Consider the following 18,402-nt stretch of genomic DNA (forward strand, 5'->3'; position numbering starts at 1 on the left):
TTTAATGTCTGCTGGAGCTTCATTCTCCTCTGGTGCCCTTGTTTTTCTCCCCAGTTGTCTGTGGGTTTCCCTAAAACCCCTTCTTAAATAGAACTTGTATCTTGCTGTTCACTCCTCTTTATTCACTGTTTTCATCCTGTGTCCTGTGATGTGGGAAGGAGTGAGGAGGGAAGCATTACTTGGGGGTTGAATCTTATTCTCTCAGTGGGTCTGTGTTCCTAGGCTGTGGGCATCACAATTTTTCTTTCTTTTTTTTTTTTTTGCTTTTCCTTCTCTTCTCCCCCTTTAGGTGATACTGGCCAAGTATTAGTCACTTCCAACTTTTTCCTCTTCGTTTTCTCAGAGGATCTTTCTTTTATTTGATGCTTGGACCTCAAAGAACTTTTTCAGTTACTTGAATGCCACATTCCCATCTTTATTCTCTGGAACTGCTGTAAAGAGCTGAAACCAAAAGATTTTTCAAGGAGTGTACTCTGTTATTAAAAATATTTCAATAAATATTTTGGAGGTTTAAGGATGTATGGAGGATTCAAATGTTCACTATTAACACTATTTTAAATTTTTTTTTCTAGAGGAAATATATACTGTAGGCAATATTTCTTCTAGACAAAGAAACTGCATGTATAAAATGTAAAGGTGGATGTGAAATTATCATTATTTGTAAATGCTTTGTTTATAAATCTGGGAAAAATTAACAGAGTAAGCTGATAAACTATTATGAACAATAAGAGAATTTAGTAAACTGATGGATGCAAAATTAAATAAAAATCATAAAAATTGTCTACCATACAAACAACTGTCAATTAGGTATAACTTGTGATATTTAAAGCAATAACGACAATAAAAATAAAGAAAATAAAAAGTCTGAGAATAAACTTTAAAACTGCATAAAAATCTAATGAAGAAAACTCTGAGAAACTTCCGAGGATGTGAAGCAAACAGAACTCTCCCATGCTTAGTGAAAATGTGTATTAGTAGAACCACTTTGGAAAATGCTCTGTAGTATCTCAGAAACCTGAATATTACACATGGTCAACCTTCCCCATTCTACCCCAAGGTGCAAAGCAACAGAAATGTGTGCTCGCCAACAAAAGGTAATATCCACAATATTTATAGCAGGATACCCAGGATAGCAAACCAATGGACATTAGTGTCAATCCTCTCACCACAAAAACAGAAAGAAAGAAAAATGGTAACTATGTGAGGTGATAGACATGTTAATTGGCTTGATTGTGGTGACTATTTCACAAACTATGTATCAAATCATCAAGTTGCATGTACCTTAAACATATGTAATTTGTCATTTATACTCCCAATAAAGCCGGCTGAAAGCTAAAAAATTAAAAAAAAAAAATTTAACTAATATCATGGCAACCAGCTGCATTACTTCATGGCAAATAGAAGGGGAAAAGGTGGAAGTAGTAACAGATTTCCTCTTCTTGGGCTCTAAAGTCACTGCTGATGGTGACTGCAGCCGTGAAATCAGAAGACCATTGCTTCTTGGCAGGAAAGCTATGACAAACCCAGAGAGTGTGTTGAAAAGCAGAGACATTACTCTGCCGACAAAAGTCCATATAGTCTGGGCTATGCTCTTCCCAGTGGTCACGTACCAGTATGAAAGCTGGACCATAAAGAAGGCAGAGTGCCAAAGCATTGATGCCTTCGAACTGTGGTGCTGGAGAAGACTCCTGAAAGTCCCTTAGACAGCAAGTAGATCAAACAAATCAATCAACCCTGAATACTCATTGAAAGGACTGATGCTGAAGCTGAAGATGAAGCTCCAGTATTTTGGTCATCTGATGCAAACATCAGACTCATTAAAAAATTCCCTGATACTGGGAAAGATTGAGGGCAGGAGGAGAAGAGAGTATCAGAGGATGAGATGGCTGGATGGGGTCACTGATGCAATGGACATGAACTTGGGTAAACTTGGGAGATGGTGAGGGACAGGGAGGCCTAGCGTGCTACAGTTTATGGGGTTGTAAAGTGTTGTACATGACTGGGTGACTGAACAACAACAAAGTCAGGAGAATAAAGCAGCCGATCCAAATTAATGGGGTTATCTAAATTATAACTTTATGTTATAAATTATTGGGCTTGCCCAGTGGTTCAGTAGTAAAAAATCCCCCTGCCAGTGGAGGAGACACAAGAAATGCAGGCTCAATACCTGGGTTGGCAAGATCCCCTGGAGAAGGAAATGGCAACCCACTCCAGTACTCTTCCTTGGAGAATCCCATGGACAGAGGAGCCTTGCAGGCTACAGTCCACAGGATCGCAAAGAGTTGGATACAACTGAGAACACACACATTATAAATTATATATAGTGGGTTTTATTCATACAATGGAATAGTACATAGCAATGAAACTGCATGATTTATTGCTACATATAACGATATGGATGCATCTCAAAACATAATGGTAAGGAAAAAAAAAAGAGGCAGATACAACAGAATACCTACTGCATAATTTCATTGAGAAAAGGTACAACAACAGCTAAAGCTAATCTATGTTATCCTAAGTTCAGCAAGAGGTCATCCCTAAAAGATATAACTGGGGCCTCTAATGTGCCAACAACATTCCGTGTCTTGAACTGTGTACTTGTTACTTGGCTGTATTCAGTTTATGACAACTGAAAATTCAGTGAGCTGTAAACTTATATGAGCCCTTTCCTCTATTAACACCATACTTCACACACACACACACACACACACACAATCAAAACTGAAAACAAAAAAAAAAGAAAGTGATTAATGCACACACACACACACACACACGTGCATGGACCAAAAAATACAACATGCCTGGAAAAAAAAAAATCATGAAACTCCCCATACACCTTCCTAGGTGTAGTGATGCATTTAATTCAATGCTGATTTTTTTTAAGGCCTCTGTAACTTTCGTTTTGTATTATAGATAGGGACGTTGGTTCTGAAATATGAAAGTACACTTGTAAGATCAGCCAGCTTCCAGACTAAAATAATCTCAAAGGATGCAGTCACCAGAAAATGCCCGGAGCCCTATGTTGCACCACAGAGTTCACAACAGGATCTGCAGGATGCTAAGGGGGCCCCACCTCCCCAATTCTTCCCCGCTTCCTGCTCAACTGGGGGAGGAAGATCACACCGTGTGCTTGGACGGGTGTCACTGGCTGAGTTCACCAGGAGCAGATTCTGAGATAAAAATGCTGCAGGCGTGAACTTTCTTTAGGAGAGCTCTTGGGATGGAAATCTGTGTGACCCTGAAGGATGTAGGACGGGGCGGAAGGAGACACTGGGCTGTGATGAGTCACAAAGAGGCCGCAGCCACATCACCTGGCGCTGGAGCTCTGAGGGCGGGGAGGTGGGTCTCAGTGGCAGATCATACCAGATACTATACTGAGCAAAATTTAGATCATTTCACCATCTCCAAAAATGCAAATACAAGAGAGGGTGTGGAACAAAGGGACCCTTTCTACACTGTTGGTGGGAATGTAAATTGGTACAGCCACAATGGAAAACAGTATGGAGGTTCTTTAAAAAACTAGAAGTGGGGTTGCCATGTAATCCTGTAATCCCACTCCTGGATATCTGGAAAAGACAAAAACCCAAATTTGAGAACATTCATGCATCCAGTGTTTATTGCAGCACTAGTCACAATAGCAAAGACATAGAAGAAACCTAAATGTTCATTATATATATATATATATATATATATATATAATGGACTGCTGGCCATAGAAAAGAATGACATAATGTCATTTGCAGGAACGTGGATGGAGCTAGAGGTTATCATAGTAAGTGAAGTCAGAGAAAGAAAAACATTTTATATTATCACTTACATGTGGACTCTAAAATACAGATTAACTTATTTGCAAAACAGAATAGACTCACAGACATAGAAAACAGAGTTACCAGAGGGGATGGTGGGGAGGGATAAATTAGGAGTTTGAGATTAGCAGATAGATACTACTGTATATAAAATAGATAAACAAGGACCTACTGTATTGCACAGGGAACTATATACAATAGCTTAACCTATAATGGTTATTATATATAATCTTAACCTATATATAACCATATATATATAAAGTGAAAGTGTTAGTCACTCAGTCATGTCTGACTCTTTGCAACCCCATGGACTGTAGCCCACCATGCTCCTCTGTTCATGGGGTTTTCCAGGGAAAAATACTGGAGTGGGTTGCCATGCCTTGCTCCAAGGACTCTTCCCGATCCAGGGATCAAACCTGTGTCTCCCGCATTGCAGGCAGACTCTTTACTGTCTGAGCCACCAGGGAGGCCCTATATATATTGATTTCTTGTACACCTGAAACAAAACATTATGAAGCAAGTTTAGTTGTCTTTTTGAAAATCGGGGCCACTTCAATGGGTTTTCTGAAGCCAACACTATAATCTAAAGCAATGATTCAGATTTTGGAATCTTAATAGTTCAGCAGGTACATGGAAGTAAAGGTCCCTGCGAGGCAACACCGAAGCGCCAATCACATTACTGGGAAATGCTTTCTCTTTATATTTGACTACAAAACATAATCTTCATCACTCCACCCAACCTCAGCTTCCTGTGGTCAGAGACTGCAGAGGGAACGAACACACTTTTCGTCAAATGAAAGCAAATACCAGTTCGCGTAGCTTTCCTGGAGAGAAGCTGAGATCTCACCAGTTCTGCAAGAGAAGGTGAGACTGGCCAAGACGAGGGCAACGGAGCTTGTGAGAGGGCTGCGGGAGGGGGCAGAGGGCAGAGGAATAGATGGGGGCCCGCGTGGGAGCGGAAAGGTTGTAGGAGGGGAAGCTGAGGGATTTATTCATGTGATGTCCACACATCTCATATTTAACCAGACAGGGTTTATTTTTTTTGTTTTTTTGCTTACAAAAGTTTTAGTTGTTTTCAAAAGTCTTTATGATATAATATTAGGTATAAATATCATGATATAAAATCATTAATATGTTACCATTGGAATACAAGACACACAAAAGGAAGGAGAGATGTTCATAAGAAATAGCCTCTAATTTGGGAGTAGAACTATATATAATTTTTATTTATTCTCTTTGCAGACTGCTCTCTATTTCACTGAGTTTTCAAAAATGTGCCCATATTTTAGTGATGAACATTTATCACAAAATGCATGTTATCACAAAATAACATTTATCACAAAAGGTTAGTGTTTTTAGAACATTTAACACTTAAAACATTTTTTTTTTTCCTGCATGATATACACAAATTTCTGACTCTGGAGCAAGAGTGCACAAACCACCCTCCATAGGCCCTATACAGCCTGCCACCCCTTTGTAAATAAAGTTACAGTGTAACAGAGCTACCTAATCCACTTACTAGCTCACTGTGGTCTGGGGCCACTTTTGTGTTCCAACCAGATTGGACTGGCTGTGATACAAAGTGTAAAATATTGTATTTACTGCTGGTCCTTTTCAAATTTGCCAACCCTTGTAGAAGAGTAATAAGTGCAATCCTAATAAATGAATTTATACTGTGATGTCATTTTCTTTTTCTTGAAAATATGTCCAATTTTGCATGTGTATTCTGGGAGCAAATGCAACTCAAAAGCAACAGGACAAGCTAGAGGTCATCCTTAGTTTGTAACATGCATGCATTCATATTCAGAGCCTGACCTTGGTCCTTGATAAACTGATGATTTATTTATTCCAGAAAGATCTTTCAGGACTAAAAACTTATGCAAAATACCTAGTGGTTTCCTTTTAGACATTAGACAGTGAAAAAACTGCAGACATTTTTTAATCTCCTTTCTCCAACCTCCTACTATTTGTTATGTATTATTATTATGTATTATGTATTAGTTTTACATTTTCCAGGAATCTTAACATTCTGCTATGAAACCACTGTTACTACTGTTTCTGTGTTGCTTATAGAAAATTGTGAAGCCAACCCAACCCCCCTATTATTTACTTTTTTCCTTGAGTAACTTGAGAATTCCTTTTTTGTGCTTGGAATGTGGTATGTCATATCAAATGAGAATTCAGTGTTAAATATCCTACATCAAGTTTCCAGGGAATGAAATGTCTTCTTTTTCCTAAAGAGTTAGATTTTTGAGGGGGTTATTTTTCCCATTTCAAGGAAACTACTGGATTATGCTTCCTGGGTTTTATTGATTGATTTGTTAACTTCAGCAACAGCAATCCTTTTTAAGTAGGATTTGCTGTTGTTCCTACTCACATTTTAGTTGTTCTCTAACTGTTGAATCTTCTGGTCTTTCAGACTTTCATTTGTTGTGTTTCTTACTAAGGCTTTCCTATTAATAAGACATTTACTTTTGAGTTATATCTTTTCTGACCTCTTTGCTTCTAACTCATTTATGGGTCCTAAAATGATTACACTTTTCATCTTCACTTTGTTTCTTTGAGTCTGCATTTTCTTCTCATTCTTCATTCTAACATCTCCTCTTAGGAATTTTGTTTTTGAGTTTGTATTCTAATTATAGTCTTTCATAGTCTAAAGCACATGAGGGAATATTCTTTACATTGGGTTACGTTCTCCTGTGATTTGATTCCATTTTTATGTATCATATTCATTTATGTGTAGAGAAATAGTGCACAAACATTTTTGTTTAACTTCTTCCTTTTTCATTTTTTGAGTGGTGTTTGCCCAGCTGATGCATTGGGCTTTTTTTTTTTTGGATAACTTTCTGTTTTCTAATTATATAATATTGTGATGTGTTCCCCCTCTCAGTCCTATGGTCCTATACTTATAGCTATAACTACCACATTACTCATAGTTTTAATTTTTTTAACTTTTATTATGGTAAGAACACTTAAGATGAGCTCTAACCATAAAACAGTCTGGAGGTGTCTCAAAAAATTAAAAATAGAAGTACTAAATGATCCTGCAATTTCAATTTCACTTCTGGGCATTGATTCAAAAAATTGAAAACAGAATCTTGAAGAATCACTAGCATTTCCATATTTATTAGAGCACTATTCCCAATATTCAAGAGGTGGAAACAGCCTGAATATCCATTAACAGATGAGTGGATTTAAAAAAAAAAATGCATACAGTGGAATATTATTCAACCTTAAAAAAGGGAAAATCATGCCATATGAGACAATACAAATGAAATGTGAGAACAGTATGCTCACTGAAATAAGCCAGTCACAGAAAGACAAACACTCTATGATTCCATTTATATACAAAATAGTCAAAGTCATAGAATCAGTGAGTGGAGAGGTGGTTGCCAGAGGCTAGAACATAGGATACGTAATGTATTGTACACTTATTCTTTGTTAGGTGGGGCTGAGCCTGTCTTCATAGTGTACTTTTTAGCCAATGTATGTTGTGATAATGTTACCTGGAAACCTGTTGTTTTCCTTCAATACAGGTTAGTGACCCCAAGGCAGACCTTCAGAACTGGAAAGCAATTTGGACAGCATTCCATTAAACCTACTCTAATTCTCTTTATTCACTGAAAAAAGAACCAAATACGAGAGAACTGGTGACTCTGCAAGGCTCAAACAGGTTGACAAGGAAAGATTAGAACTTTGCCTACTGACTTATCATCTAGATTCCCACAAAACTTCACTAGAAGGTGGCTGCAAATATTTTAGGATGCATAGAAATAGAAAGATTATTTTCTAAAAAATATAACCACAATATAAAAGGTAGTATAAATTTTTAATTTTATCAAATATCCTTTCATTAGATTTCATGGATTATCTCATAATTTATTTACAGTTTAGTTTGTTTGCATCAGGAAGCAGAGACAAAAAAAAAGTCCAACAAAATGATCCAAGGTCTTTTTATGCATTTCCAGCCTCAGATTTTAAATCAGTTATTTCTCCAAGAGATCTTGGTTTATTTGAGCAGAAACTGATCCTGAAGACTATAATCTGGGCTGCTCTAATTAGCTCATCCAAGGCATTCTTCTTTTCTGTTACACTATTTTTGATCGCAAACACTTATTTTTGGTTCTTAGGATTTCATGTCTCTGCTTACATGGCCCTTCTGCTCTTACATTAGAGCCCTAGAATATTCATCTTAGTTGTTTTGAATTCCTGGTCTAATCATTCCAAGATCCCTGGGTGGACAAATAAATCTTGCCTGCCATTTCAATAAGTAATGATTGTTGCCCACTATCAAGTCATCAGCATTGCAGCCCCAGACAGTGTGCCCTGAGGGGAATTTAGATTGGAGAAAAACAGGGTACTGGCCCTAAATAGCTAAGATGCATATCAAAAGAATGGTTTCAATGAGCCCAGACTCTAGCATCCTCCCATATGTAGAAAAGCACTATTATCATTAATTTGAGTGTCTGGCTTTTTGTGATTAGAAGTAATCTTTTGATGTTTGACCATACATTTTGTTTTCCTTTGTTTTGTTTTCAATGAAGATTCCTATATATCCTGTCTCCTCCACTCCCTCTTTGGAATAGTTCCTCAGATCCATCTGAGAGAGTGTCTCCCAAGCTAGAGTCCTCAGTAATTCCTCAAATACAACATCATTCTCAACTTATAGGTTGTGAGTTTTTGTTTGGTTGACACTGCCATGTCTAGTTCTGATGCTTGCTCTGTCTTTTCAAATTATGTTTTTTGCTCTTTAGTATGTCTGGTCATTTTTCTCATCAGCTGGACATGATGTCCTGGGTAAACAGAACTGCTGCTGTAAAGAAGCCTTTAGTACTGTGGTGCTGGGGTGGGGGAGGGGATATAGTCTATCATCCTACTAGCACATCTCAGTTCTAGTGAACCTTTGCCTCTGGACTGTGAGCCTCACAAGCATTTTTCTCCCCCAATCCGGGTTCGAGCATTCAAGTGGACTGGAGGTGGGTATTTCCCTTTTCCTACGTGAATGGCTTAGAACTGACTGTAGTGGTATATTTTTCTTTCTCTAAGTGAGTTGGGCTCTGATTAAACCCCAGCAGGTCAGGCTCTGCTTTCCTCTGAGGGCAGGCCTTGTTGAGAAGAACAAGATGCTTTGCCCTGTTTCAAAATGATTTCTTTTCCGCTCCCTGCAGGAAGCACCAGGGGATTTTTTGGATATTTACTATCAGAACCTAGTGGGGCTCCCAGAAGTAAAACTCACAAAAGTGTGGGGTCGCTCTGTGACAGGATCCTCCTGGAATTTTAACTCCACACTGACCATCGAGGAACTGGTCAATCCCAGTTTTGCTGCCCCAGCATTGGTGCCCACGGTGAGTCTCTCCTCTCCTGAGCCATGACTCCTTGTATGTGCCTGTCTGTTCCCCAGTCTTGAGGGCAGCACCTTACCCTGTCTCCTCAAAGCAACCTCTGAAGTATTCGAGAAAAGTTGATTTTTCAGTCCATTCAACTTTCACTTATTCTTAGGATGGAGTAGTGACTTCCAAGCTTCTGACATATAACCAGAAACTGAAAGTCAAATTTATCAATTGGATTCCATATTGCATCTGTATTTGGGGCTCAGTTTCAATATGCCAGCAAATTTGGAAAACTCAGCAGTCGCCACAGGACTGGAAGAGGTCCGTTTTCATTCCAATCCCTAAGAAAGGCAATCCCAAAGAATGCTCAGACTACCCCACAATTGCACTCATCTCACACGCTAGTAAAGTAATGCTCAAAATTCTCCAAGCCAGGCTTCAGCAATACATGAATCGTGAACTTCCAGATGTTCAAGCTGGTTTTAGAAAAGGCAGAGGAACCAGAGATCAAATTGCCAACATCTGCTGGATCATCGAAAAAGCAAGAGAGTTCCAGAAAAACATCTATTTCTGCTTTATTGACTACACCAAAGCCTTCGACTGTGTGGATCACAATAAACTGTGGAAAATTCTGAAGGAGATGGGAATACCAGACCACCTGACCTGCCTCTTGAGAAACCTGTATGCAGGTCAGGAAGCAACAGTTAGAACTGGACATGGAACAACAGGCTGGTTCCAAATAGGAAAAGGAGTACATCAAGGCTATATGTTGTCACCCTGCTTATTTAACTTATATGCAGAGTACATCATGAGAAACACTGGACTGGAAGAAGCACAAGCTGGAATGAAGATTGCCAGGAGAAATATCAATAACCTCAAATATGCAGATGACACCACCCTTATGGCAGAAATTGAAGGTGAACTAAAAAGCCTCTTGATGAAGGTGAAAGAGGAGAGTGAAAAAGTTGGCTTAAAGCTCAACATTCAGAAAACTAAGATCATGACATCTGGTCCCATCACCTCATGGGAAATAGATGGGGAACCAGTGGAAACAGTGTCAGGCTTTTTTTCTGGTGGGGGGGGGGGGGCTCTAAAATCACTGCAGATGGTGACTGCAGCCATGAAATTAAAAGACGCTTACTGCTTGGAAGGAAAGTTATGACCAACCTAGAGAGCCTGTTAAAAAGCAGAGACATTACTTTGCCAACAAAGGTCTGTCTGGTCAAGGCTATGGTTTTTCCAGTGGTCATGTATGGATGTGAGAGTTGGACTGTGAAGAAAGCTGAGTGCCGAAAAATTGATGCTTTTGAACTGTGGTGTTGGAGAAAACTCTTGAGAGTCCCTTGGACTGCAAGGAGATCCAACCAGTCCATCCTGAAGATCAGTCCTGAGTGCTCATTGGAAGGACTGATGCTGAAGCTGGAACTCCAATACTTTGGCCACCTCATGCGAAGAGTTGACTCATTGGAAAAGACCCTGATGCTTGGAGGGATTGGGGGTAGGAGGAGAAGGGGACAACAGAGGATGAGATGGCTGGATGGCATCACCGACTCGATAGGCATGAGTTTGAGTAAACTCCGGCAGTTGGTGATGGACAGGGAGGCCTGATGTGCTGTGATTTATGGGGTCGCAAAGAGTCAGACACGACTGAGCAACTGAACTGAACTGAACTTAGAAATGTTTTCCTCACTCTCATGTTTTGAAAGAATTTGTTTGCTTTCTTCAATAGAATATAGTTTTTAACAAATACTTGATGAATTTGGGATACTTCTTGCATTGGTATGAGGAATGAATCCAATTTTATGCTTTTTCAAATGGTTATTCAGTTATTTCAATACTTCTCATTACAATGTCCATCTACTCTCTTCTGATATGGAATGTTGCCTTTATTATATACTGAATTTCCCTATGCAAATGAGCATTTGTAGAGATTTTCTGTTGTTCTGCACCCCCCCCCCCCACACACACACACACTGGCCTATTTGTGCACCAATACTCTAAGAGGCTCAATGATGTTATTTACTATCTGGCTTCTCCTTTTTTTTCCCCTAATTCTCATTCCTATAATCACTTTCTCTTCTATTTGCATTGATGGATATCACAGAAACCATTGGAAAGTGAGGTGGAATGATTATAGTTTTAGTGAGAAAGTATTTCTCCGTTAAGTAAGTTGCTGGCTTTCAGGATGAGTAGAGAAATAGATAAGAAAGTATGTGTCAATTCATATTTTATGAAATGTTTTTACTTTGAAAGGCTATACTAATATAGCAATTTTCCTCTTATTGAACCTCCCCCCTCACTCTAGTGTTCCAGAGTAAATCCCACTTGGTTATGATGTAACCCTTTTTAAAATGTTGTCAGATTCTGAGAATGCCCCTGGTGGTTCACACTCCCAATATACGGGCCCCAGATTCATTTTGGTGAGGGAAATATATCTCACATATCACAATTAAGAGTTCAACTGCAATAACTAAAGATCCTACATGCTGCATTTAAAAAATATATTGCCAGGGTCCAGCCCCAGCAGGATCCAGGGGAACCCTCAGGATGAACGGCGTCAGCGAATGAGAGAGAGAATGAGACAAACTCAGGGGCTAAGTCTGAAGTTTATTTTTGCATGGCCCCTTTATACCCTTAACAACATCTTTGGGGGAAGTGCATATTGCTTACACACAGGGCATCTCAAAACATTACAGCAACTTGACCTTCAACAGAAACAGGATGTCACCCACATACTACTGTTCACAAGAGTCTTTCTTATCATTTGGCCTTCAGGCCTGCTAACATTTTATGGTTTGCACCTGGTGTGACTTAAGCAACTTCAGTAGCCAACCCTGTTTTTCTTGTAATTAATCTATTTTCTTTCTAATAAGCATCATCTCTATGGGAACTAGATAGGATTACATTTTTACAGAACAGAAATGCGAAGGACTGCAGAAACAGCAGATATGGCACAAAACAGGCTCTTAGTCTAAAAGTTAACTTCCTGCAAGAAGTCACCAGCTAATCTCTATCTAAAGTATTTTCTATTAGGCACATTTGTGGCTATTTTATTTGTGGAGCTTTTCTCACCCCGCAAAGGGGCCTATGCTTAATAGTTTCTTTTGTTAGCATACTGTGCTTAGGATGTCTAGAACAATCATGAGCATTTTTTGCAATGAGAGCACACATTTGTCAAACAAGCCAGAATGCCAGCAAAAGGGTTTGAACTGAAGCATTTCCTTCATCCCTGGCCCCTTCATAGGGTACCAGCATCCAGGAGATTTATTAATTAGCATTTTAAGTTGGTCTTTATTCAGTGAAAGAGGAGCAGGAGAGCTCTCGGCAGGCAACACAAGAATCCACAGCAGGGTAAACAAGAACAACGGCAGAAAGTGGGGAGGATATAGGGTGGGGTAGAGGCCGAGGCCAACCTGGAGGGTCCCTTATCCTAGGCGGTCTTGCCTGTCAGGTTTTTTCCTCGTGACCTCGTCATGGATGGGGTCCCGGACGGCCTTGCCTGCCCGGTATTTTTTTCATGACCTCGTCATGGGCGGGACCTCCCATAATGGCTCCCGGCAATATATCACAATGAAGATTGAAGATCCATGTGCTGGTGTGGCCAAATAGATAAATATTTTAAATAATTTTTTAAGATCAGATTCTGTTTTCATTAACACTTTATTAGGATTTTGTATTGATATTCATACATGAGATTCATCTATAGCTTTCTGTTTGATAAAATCTTGGTCAACTTTGTGGCTCAAAGTTACATTTACTTCTTAGAATTTTAACGTTTACCTTATTTTCCTATATTCTGGAATAATTTAAGTAAAATTGGGATTCTCAGGAATCAAGTCCCCATGATTGCTGAGGGTTTCATGGAATTCTCCTGTGAAACCATGTGAGAGCTGATGCTATCTTGCGAGGAGCTTTTCCACTACTTTCTCTGTTCTTCCTTCCATGAATCCTGTTCTACTTCAGTGTTATGTCTCTGTTGTGTTTTTCAGTTGTTAAGCTGTGTCCAACTCTTTGTGACCCTATGAACTGAAGCCTGCCAGGCTTCCTTGTCCTTCACTATCTCCCAGGGTTTGCTCAAACTCATGTCCACTGAGCTGGTGATGCCTCCAACCATCTCATCCTCTGTCACCACCTTCTTGCCCTCAATCTTTCCCAGCATCATGGTCTTTTCCAATGAGTTGGCTCTTCACATCAGGATGTCCAAAGTACTGGAGCTTCAGCTTCAGCATCAGTGGCCAAAGTACTGGAGCTTCAGCTTCAGTATTAGTCCTTCCAGTGAATATTCAGAGTTGATTTCCTTTAGGATTGACTGGTTAGATCTCCTTGCTGGCCAAGGGACTCTCATGGGTCTTCTCCATCACCACAGTTCAAAAGCATCAATTCTTCAGTGCTCAGCCTTATTTATGGTCCAACTCTCACATCCATACATGACTACTGGAAAAACCATAGCTTTGACTATATAGACTTTTGTCGGCAAGGTGATATCTCTGCTTTTTAATATGCTGTCTAGGTGTGTCATAGCTTTTCTTTCAAGGAGCAAGTGTCTTTTAATTTTGTGGCTTCAGTCAATATCCACAGTGATTTTGGAGCACACCAAAGTAAAATCTGGTACTGTTTCCACTTTTTCCCCATCTATTTGCCATGGAGTGATGGGACTTGGATGCCATGATCTTTGCTTTTAGAATACTGAGTTTTAAACCAGTTTTTCCACTCTCCTCTTTCACTCTCATCAAGAGACTCTTGTTCATCTTCACTTTCTGCCATTAAAGTGGCATCATCTGCATATCTGAGGTTGTTGATGTTTCTCTCAGCAATCTTAATTCCAGCTTGTGATTCATTCAGCCCAGCATTTCACATGATGTACTCTACACAGAAGTTAAATAAATAGAGTGGCAATATACAGCCTTGAGACACTCCTTTCCCAGTTTTGAACCAGTCCATTGTTCCATGTCTGATTCTAATTGTTGCCTCTTGACCAGTTAGAACCAGAGACATGTAAGGGGGCCTTGTATTCCTATCTCTTTAAGAGTTTTCCAGTTTGTTGTGATCCATATTCAAAGGCTTTACTCTAGTCAATGAAGCAGCAGTAGATGTTTTTTCTGGAATTCTCTTGCTTTTTCTATGATCCAGCATTGTTGGCAATTTGATCCCTGCTTTCTCTGCCTTTTCTAAATCCAGCTTGTACATCTGGAAGCTCTTGCTTCATGTGCTGTTGAAGCCTAACTTGAAGGATTTTGAGCATTACCTTGCTGGCATGTGAAATGAGCACAATCATACAGACATTTGAACATTCTTTGGCATTGCCTTTCTTTGGGGTTTGGATGAAAACTTTTCCCACTCCTGTGGCCACTGCTGAGTTTCCAAAATTTGCAAGCATATTGAGTGCAGATCTTTAACAGCATCATCTTTTAGAATTTTAAATAGCTCTGTTGAAATCCCATCACCTCCACTAGCTTTGTTTATAGTAATTCTTCCTAAGGCCCACTTGAGTTCACACTCCAGGATGTTTGGCTTTAGGTGACTGACCCCATGTGATTATCTGGGTCATTAAGACCTTTTTTGTATAGTTCTTCTGTGTATTCTTGTCACCTTTTCTTAATCTCTTCTGTTCTGTTAGATCCTTGCCATTTCTGCCCTTTATCTTGCCCTTCTTTGCATGAAATATCCCCTTGTGGATAAAAGTCATTCAGCCATGTCCAACTCTTTGCAACCCCAGGACTGTAATCCACTGTAGCCCACCAGGCTCCTCTGCTCATAGAATTCTCCAGGCAAAAATACTGGAGTGGGTAGCCATTTCCTTTTCCGGGGAATCTTCCTGACCCAGGGATCAAATCCTGGTCTCCTGAATTGCAGGCAGATTCTTTACTGTCTGAGCCACCAGGGAAGCCCAGTTATCTTGAAGAGAGCGGTAGTCTTTCCCATTCTATTGTTTTCCTCTATTTCTTTGCATTGTTCACTTAAGAAGGCTTTCTTCTCTCTCCTTATTATTCTCTGGAACTCAGCATTCAGTTGGGTCTATATTTCCCTTTGTCCTTTGCCTTTTGGTGCTCTACTTTTCTTATCTATTTGTAAGGCCTCCTCAGACAACCACTTTACCTGCTTACATTTCTTTTTCCTGGGTATGGTTTCAGTTATCACCTCATGTACAATGTTACGAACCTCTGTCCATAGTTCTTCAGGCACTCTGTGTACTGAATCTAATCCCTTGAATCTATTCATCACCTCCACTGTATGATTATAAGGGATTTAATTTATGTCAAACCTGAATGGTCTAGTGGTTTTCCCTACTTTCTTCAATTTACGCCTGAATTTTGCAATAAGGAGCTCATGACCTGAGCCACAGAGAGCTTCAGGTCTTATTTTTCCTATCTGTATAGAGCTTCTCCATCTTCAGCTGTAAAGAATATAATCAATCTGATTTCAGTATTGACCATCTGGTGAGGGTCAATATTGGTAAGCACTATTTACCCACAATAGATGCATGTAATTTAAAATGTTAACATTAGCAGATCTGTTTTCTCAGTCACTGCAGGATTATTGTCTCAACTATGTAGCCTGATGACCATCAAACCCACTTCAAACATTTTATGTTATGATAAATCATAAGGCACCCATTATTGCTTCTAAATATTAGAGTACTTTCACAATTAGAACACCATGTTTATCTTCCTTTGTGCAATTTGAGAAATAAGACGAGGTTAGTTCTATGTGGCATATGCAAATTTCAGGACAGTCTTCACATGTCTCACCATGCGGTTGCTTTCCTTCCATACTGAGAGTCTCCATGTGGGACTGTTGTGCTGTCTCCTCCATCCATGCTTTCTTTCTGTTTGAGTCCAGAATTACTACTGCTTTTTAATGAGTACTCTTTCATAGGACAGGATGCTAACTACTGCCCCCAGGATTCCTCAAATTCAATTTTTAAACCTAGACTTTTTCAAAACAAAATGTATATATTACTTTGTTAAATGGGAAAAAAATTATGGTAAAAAACAAATTTAAAAATGCAAATGCTACTTGCATCACAGCAACACAGGAGAGGCATTTAATGAGAATTAGAATAATAAATAGAAGATATCAAAGAACGAATATCCTCCATAAAAATACTTCACCTGACTTAGAAGACTTGGAATGATTTATATATTAAGTAGAGTAAGAAATCAGGGTTGGGAATGGTTTCAACTTAATCTAAACACTTTTTTTTTCTTTTCTTTGTAAGCTATAGCTGACTCGCCTACACTCCATAGCCTCTGATGTGGACATGGCTGCCGCCCAGGACATCAGTCTGAGGATCGTGCTGGTCGGGAAGACCGGAAGTGGGAAAAGTGCTACTGCAAACGCCATCCTCGGGGAAAAAGTATTCGACTCTAGGATTGCTGCCCACGCTGTTACCAAAACTTGTCAGAAAGCATGCCGGGAATGGAAGGGGAGAGACCTTCTCGTTGTTGACACCCCAGGGCTCTTTCATACCAAGGAGAGCCTGAACACCACCCGCAGGGAAATCAGCCGGTGTATTCTCGCCTCCTGTCCCGGGCCTCACGCCATCGTCTTGGTCCTGAGGCTGGGCTGCTACACACTGGAAGACCAGAAAACCGTGGCGTTGGTCAAGGATCTGTTTGGGAAAGCAGCCATGAAGTATATGATCATCTTATTCACTTTCAGAGATCACCTGGGGGACCAGAGCCTGAGCGACTTTTTGAAGCATGCAGATGTAAACCTACGAAGCCTCCTCCAGGAGTGTGGACACCGCTGCTGTGCCATCAGTAACAGCGGAAAGACAAAGGCTGAGAGGGAAGCTCAGGTGCAGGAGCTGGTGGAGCTGATAGACAAGATGGTGCAGAACAACCAAGGGACTTACTTTTCTGACCCCAAATACAAGGGCGCATTGGAAAGCCTGAGAAAGCTGGAGGAAGTGTTGAATAAAAGATATGCTGATCAATTAGAAATAGAAATCCAAAAAGTGGAAAAGGAGTGTGTTCAAGCATGCAAGAAGATTATGCAGGAAAAAGAGGGGAAAATTAAATTACTAAAGATAGAATATGAAGAAAAACTAAGAAACATTAGGAAGGAGGCTCAAGACAATATATTTAGCCATGTATTTGGTGAAATTATGAAGCTTCTTTCAAGAATATTTCCTTTGTTCAAGAAGTAACTGTTTTCTCACAATTTACTATAGTTAGCAAAGCATCTCTCCAGCTCACTCCCTATTGCTCTCCATGACTGCCTCCCCTCCAACAAATACCAACTACAAAATTGCTTAGTTTGAGCTCTGGTTCATTGGACATGGTTCAAAGACTCAAATGAAAGGAATTACAAGGCTGAAATGCATCTTGCATTGAGCATTGGCACTACCTGTGAAACACATTACACAGGCCCCTTGTGAATATTGTGTAAATATCAGCAAAGCTTCCATTCCCCTCCAGCAATGTTGTTCTCTGGTTGGTGAGAGATGAGATGATAAATGTTTGTTGTTTTTAGCCACTAAGTTTTGGGTAATTTGTTACACAGCAGTAAATAACTAGTACAAGGTGTAATGTATGTTTATACATATATACAAAATATTTCTTTAAATATTGGCCCCTCTGCTTGCCACTGGGGAAAGGAATTTCAGATTCTGGAAATCGGGGGTGGGAGGAAACTTACTTTTTACTATAGACCCTTAAATCTATTTTAGTATATTTTTTACCCAACAAATGAACAAAAAGACAAATAATAACATTTTTAATAACCTCAAATAAACAATAATTCCAAAGGGTCATTTCAAAAACGGTTGTCTTATTTGTCCCCGCTTTCCTTTTCTAGGTGCTGGCTTAAAGTTCTTCTGCCTATAAATTCAGATTGCTCTGTGCCAGAATGTTCCATTTCCCCCTGCAGATCCACTTTCTTCCCTTTTTGGTCCTTTGGCCCTGCCAGGGACCACATCCTGGGGTGCAATGTTCTCTGACTCTCTCTCAGACACCACCAGTGAGGAGGCCAACAGAGGATCCATGGGAGTCAGAGAATTAGATGAGGACATTTGTCTTCTGGATCCCTCTCTGCCCAGTCCTATCTGACCAGCTGTCACCTCCAACCAAATGTCCAGCCACAGGCACTGGGGGCTCTCAGGTCTCACCAGTAAAATACACCTGTGTAGGAGTCCTGTCCTGCCAAGCCTGTGGTGTGTCTGCAGTAGAACTCCTGACTGTTTTCCAGGGATCACAGCTTGACCTAAGAATGAATTTTAATTTTCAAAAATGCCCAATCTGGTGATTAAGGTAAATGGTAAA

At 39.8% G+C, this 18,402-nt stretch overlaps 1 protein-coding gene across 4 annotated transcripts; it reads left to right on the forward strand.

Annotated features, from left to right (window-relative positions):
* The first annotated feature begins 4,542 nt into the window (after positions 1–4,542).
* LOC133072627 (GTPase IMAP family member 7-like) lies at positions 4,543–17,894 on the forward strand. 4 transcript variants are annotated; one of them, XM_061166087.1, is made up of 3 exons: positions 4,543–4,670; positions 8,975–9,151; positions 16,356–17,894. In XM_061166087.1, exon 3 carries the CDS (start codon positions 16,398–16,400, stop codon positions 17,286–17,288), a length of 891 nt encoding a protein of 296 aa, XP_061022070.1. In that variant the 5' UTR covers positions 4,543–4,670; positions 8,975–9,151; positions 16,356–16,397; the 3' UTR covers positions 17,289–17,894. The 4 variants fall into 4 exon arrangements, with proteins under 4 accessions (XP_061022070.1, XP_061022072.1, XP_061022071.1 ...); XM_061166089.1 differs by having other exon boundaries at positions 16,362–17,894; XM_061166088.1 differs by lacking the exon at positions 8,975–9,151 and having other exon boundaries at positions 4,549–4,670.
* Positions 17,895–18,402: the final 508 nt, after the last annotated feature.

The sequence above is a fragment of the Dama dama genome, chromosome 18 (genome assembly GCF_033118175.1).
Source record: "Dama dama isolate Ldn47 chromosome 18, ASM3311817v1, whole genome shotgun sequence".
Classification (NCBI taxonomy): Eukaryota; Metazoa; Chordata; class Mammalia; order Artiodactyla; family Cervidae; genus Dama; species Dama dama.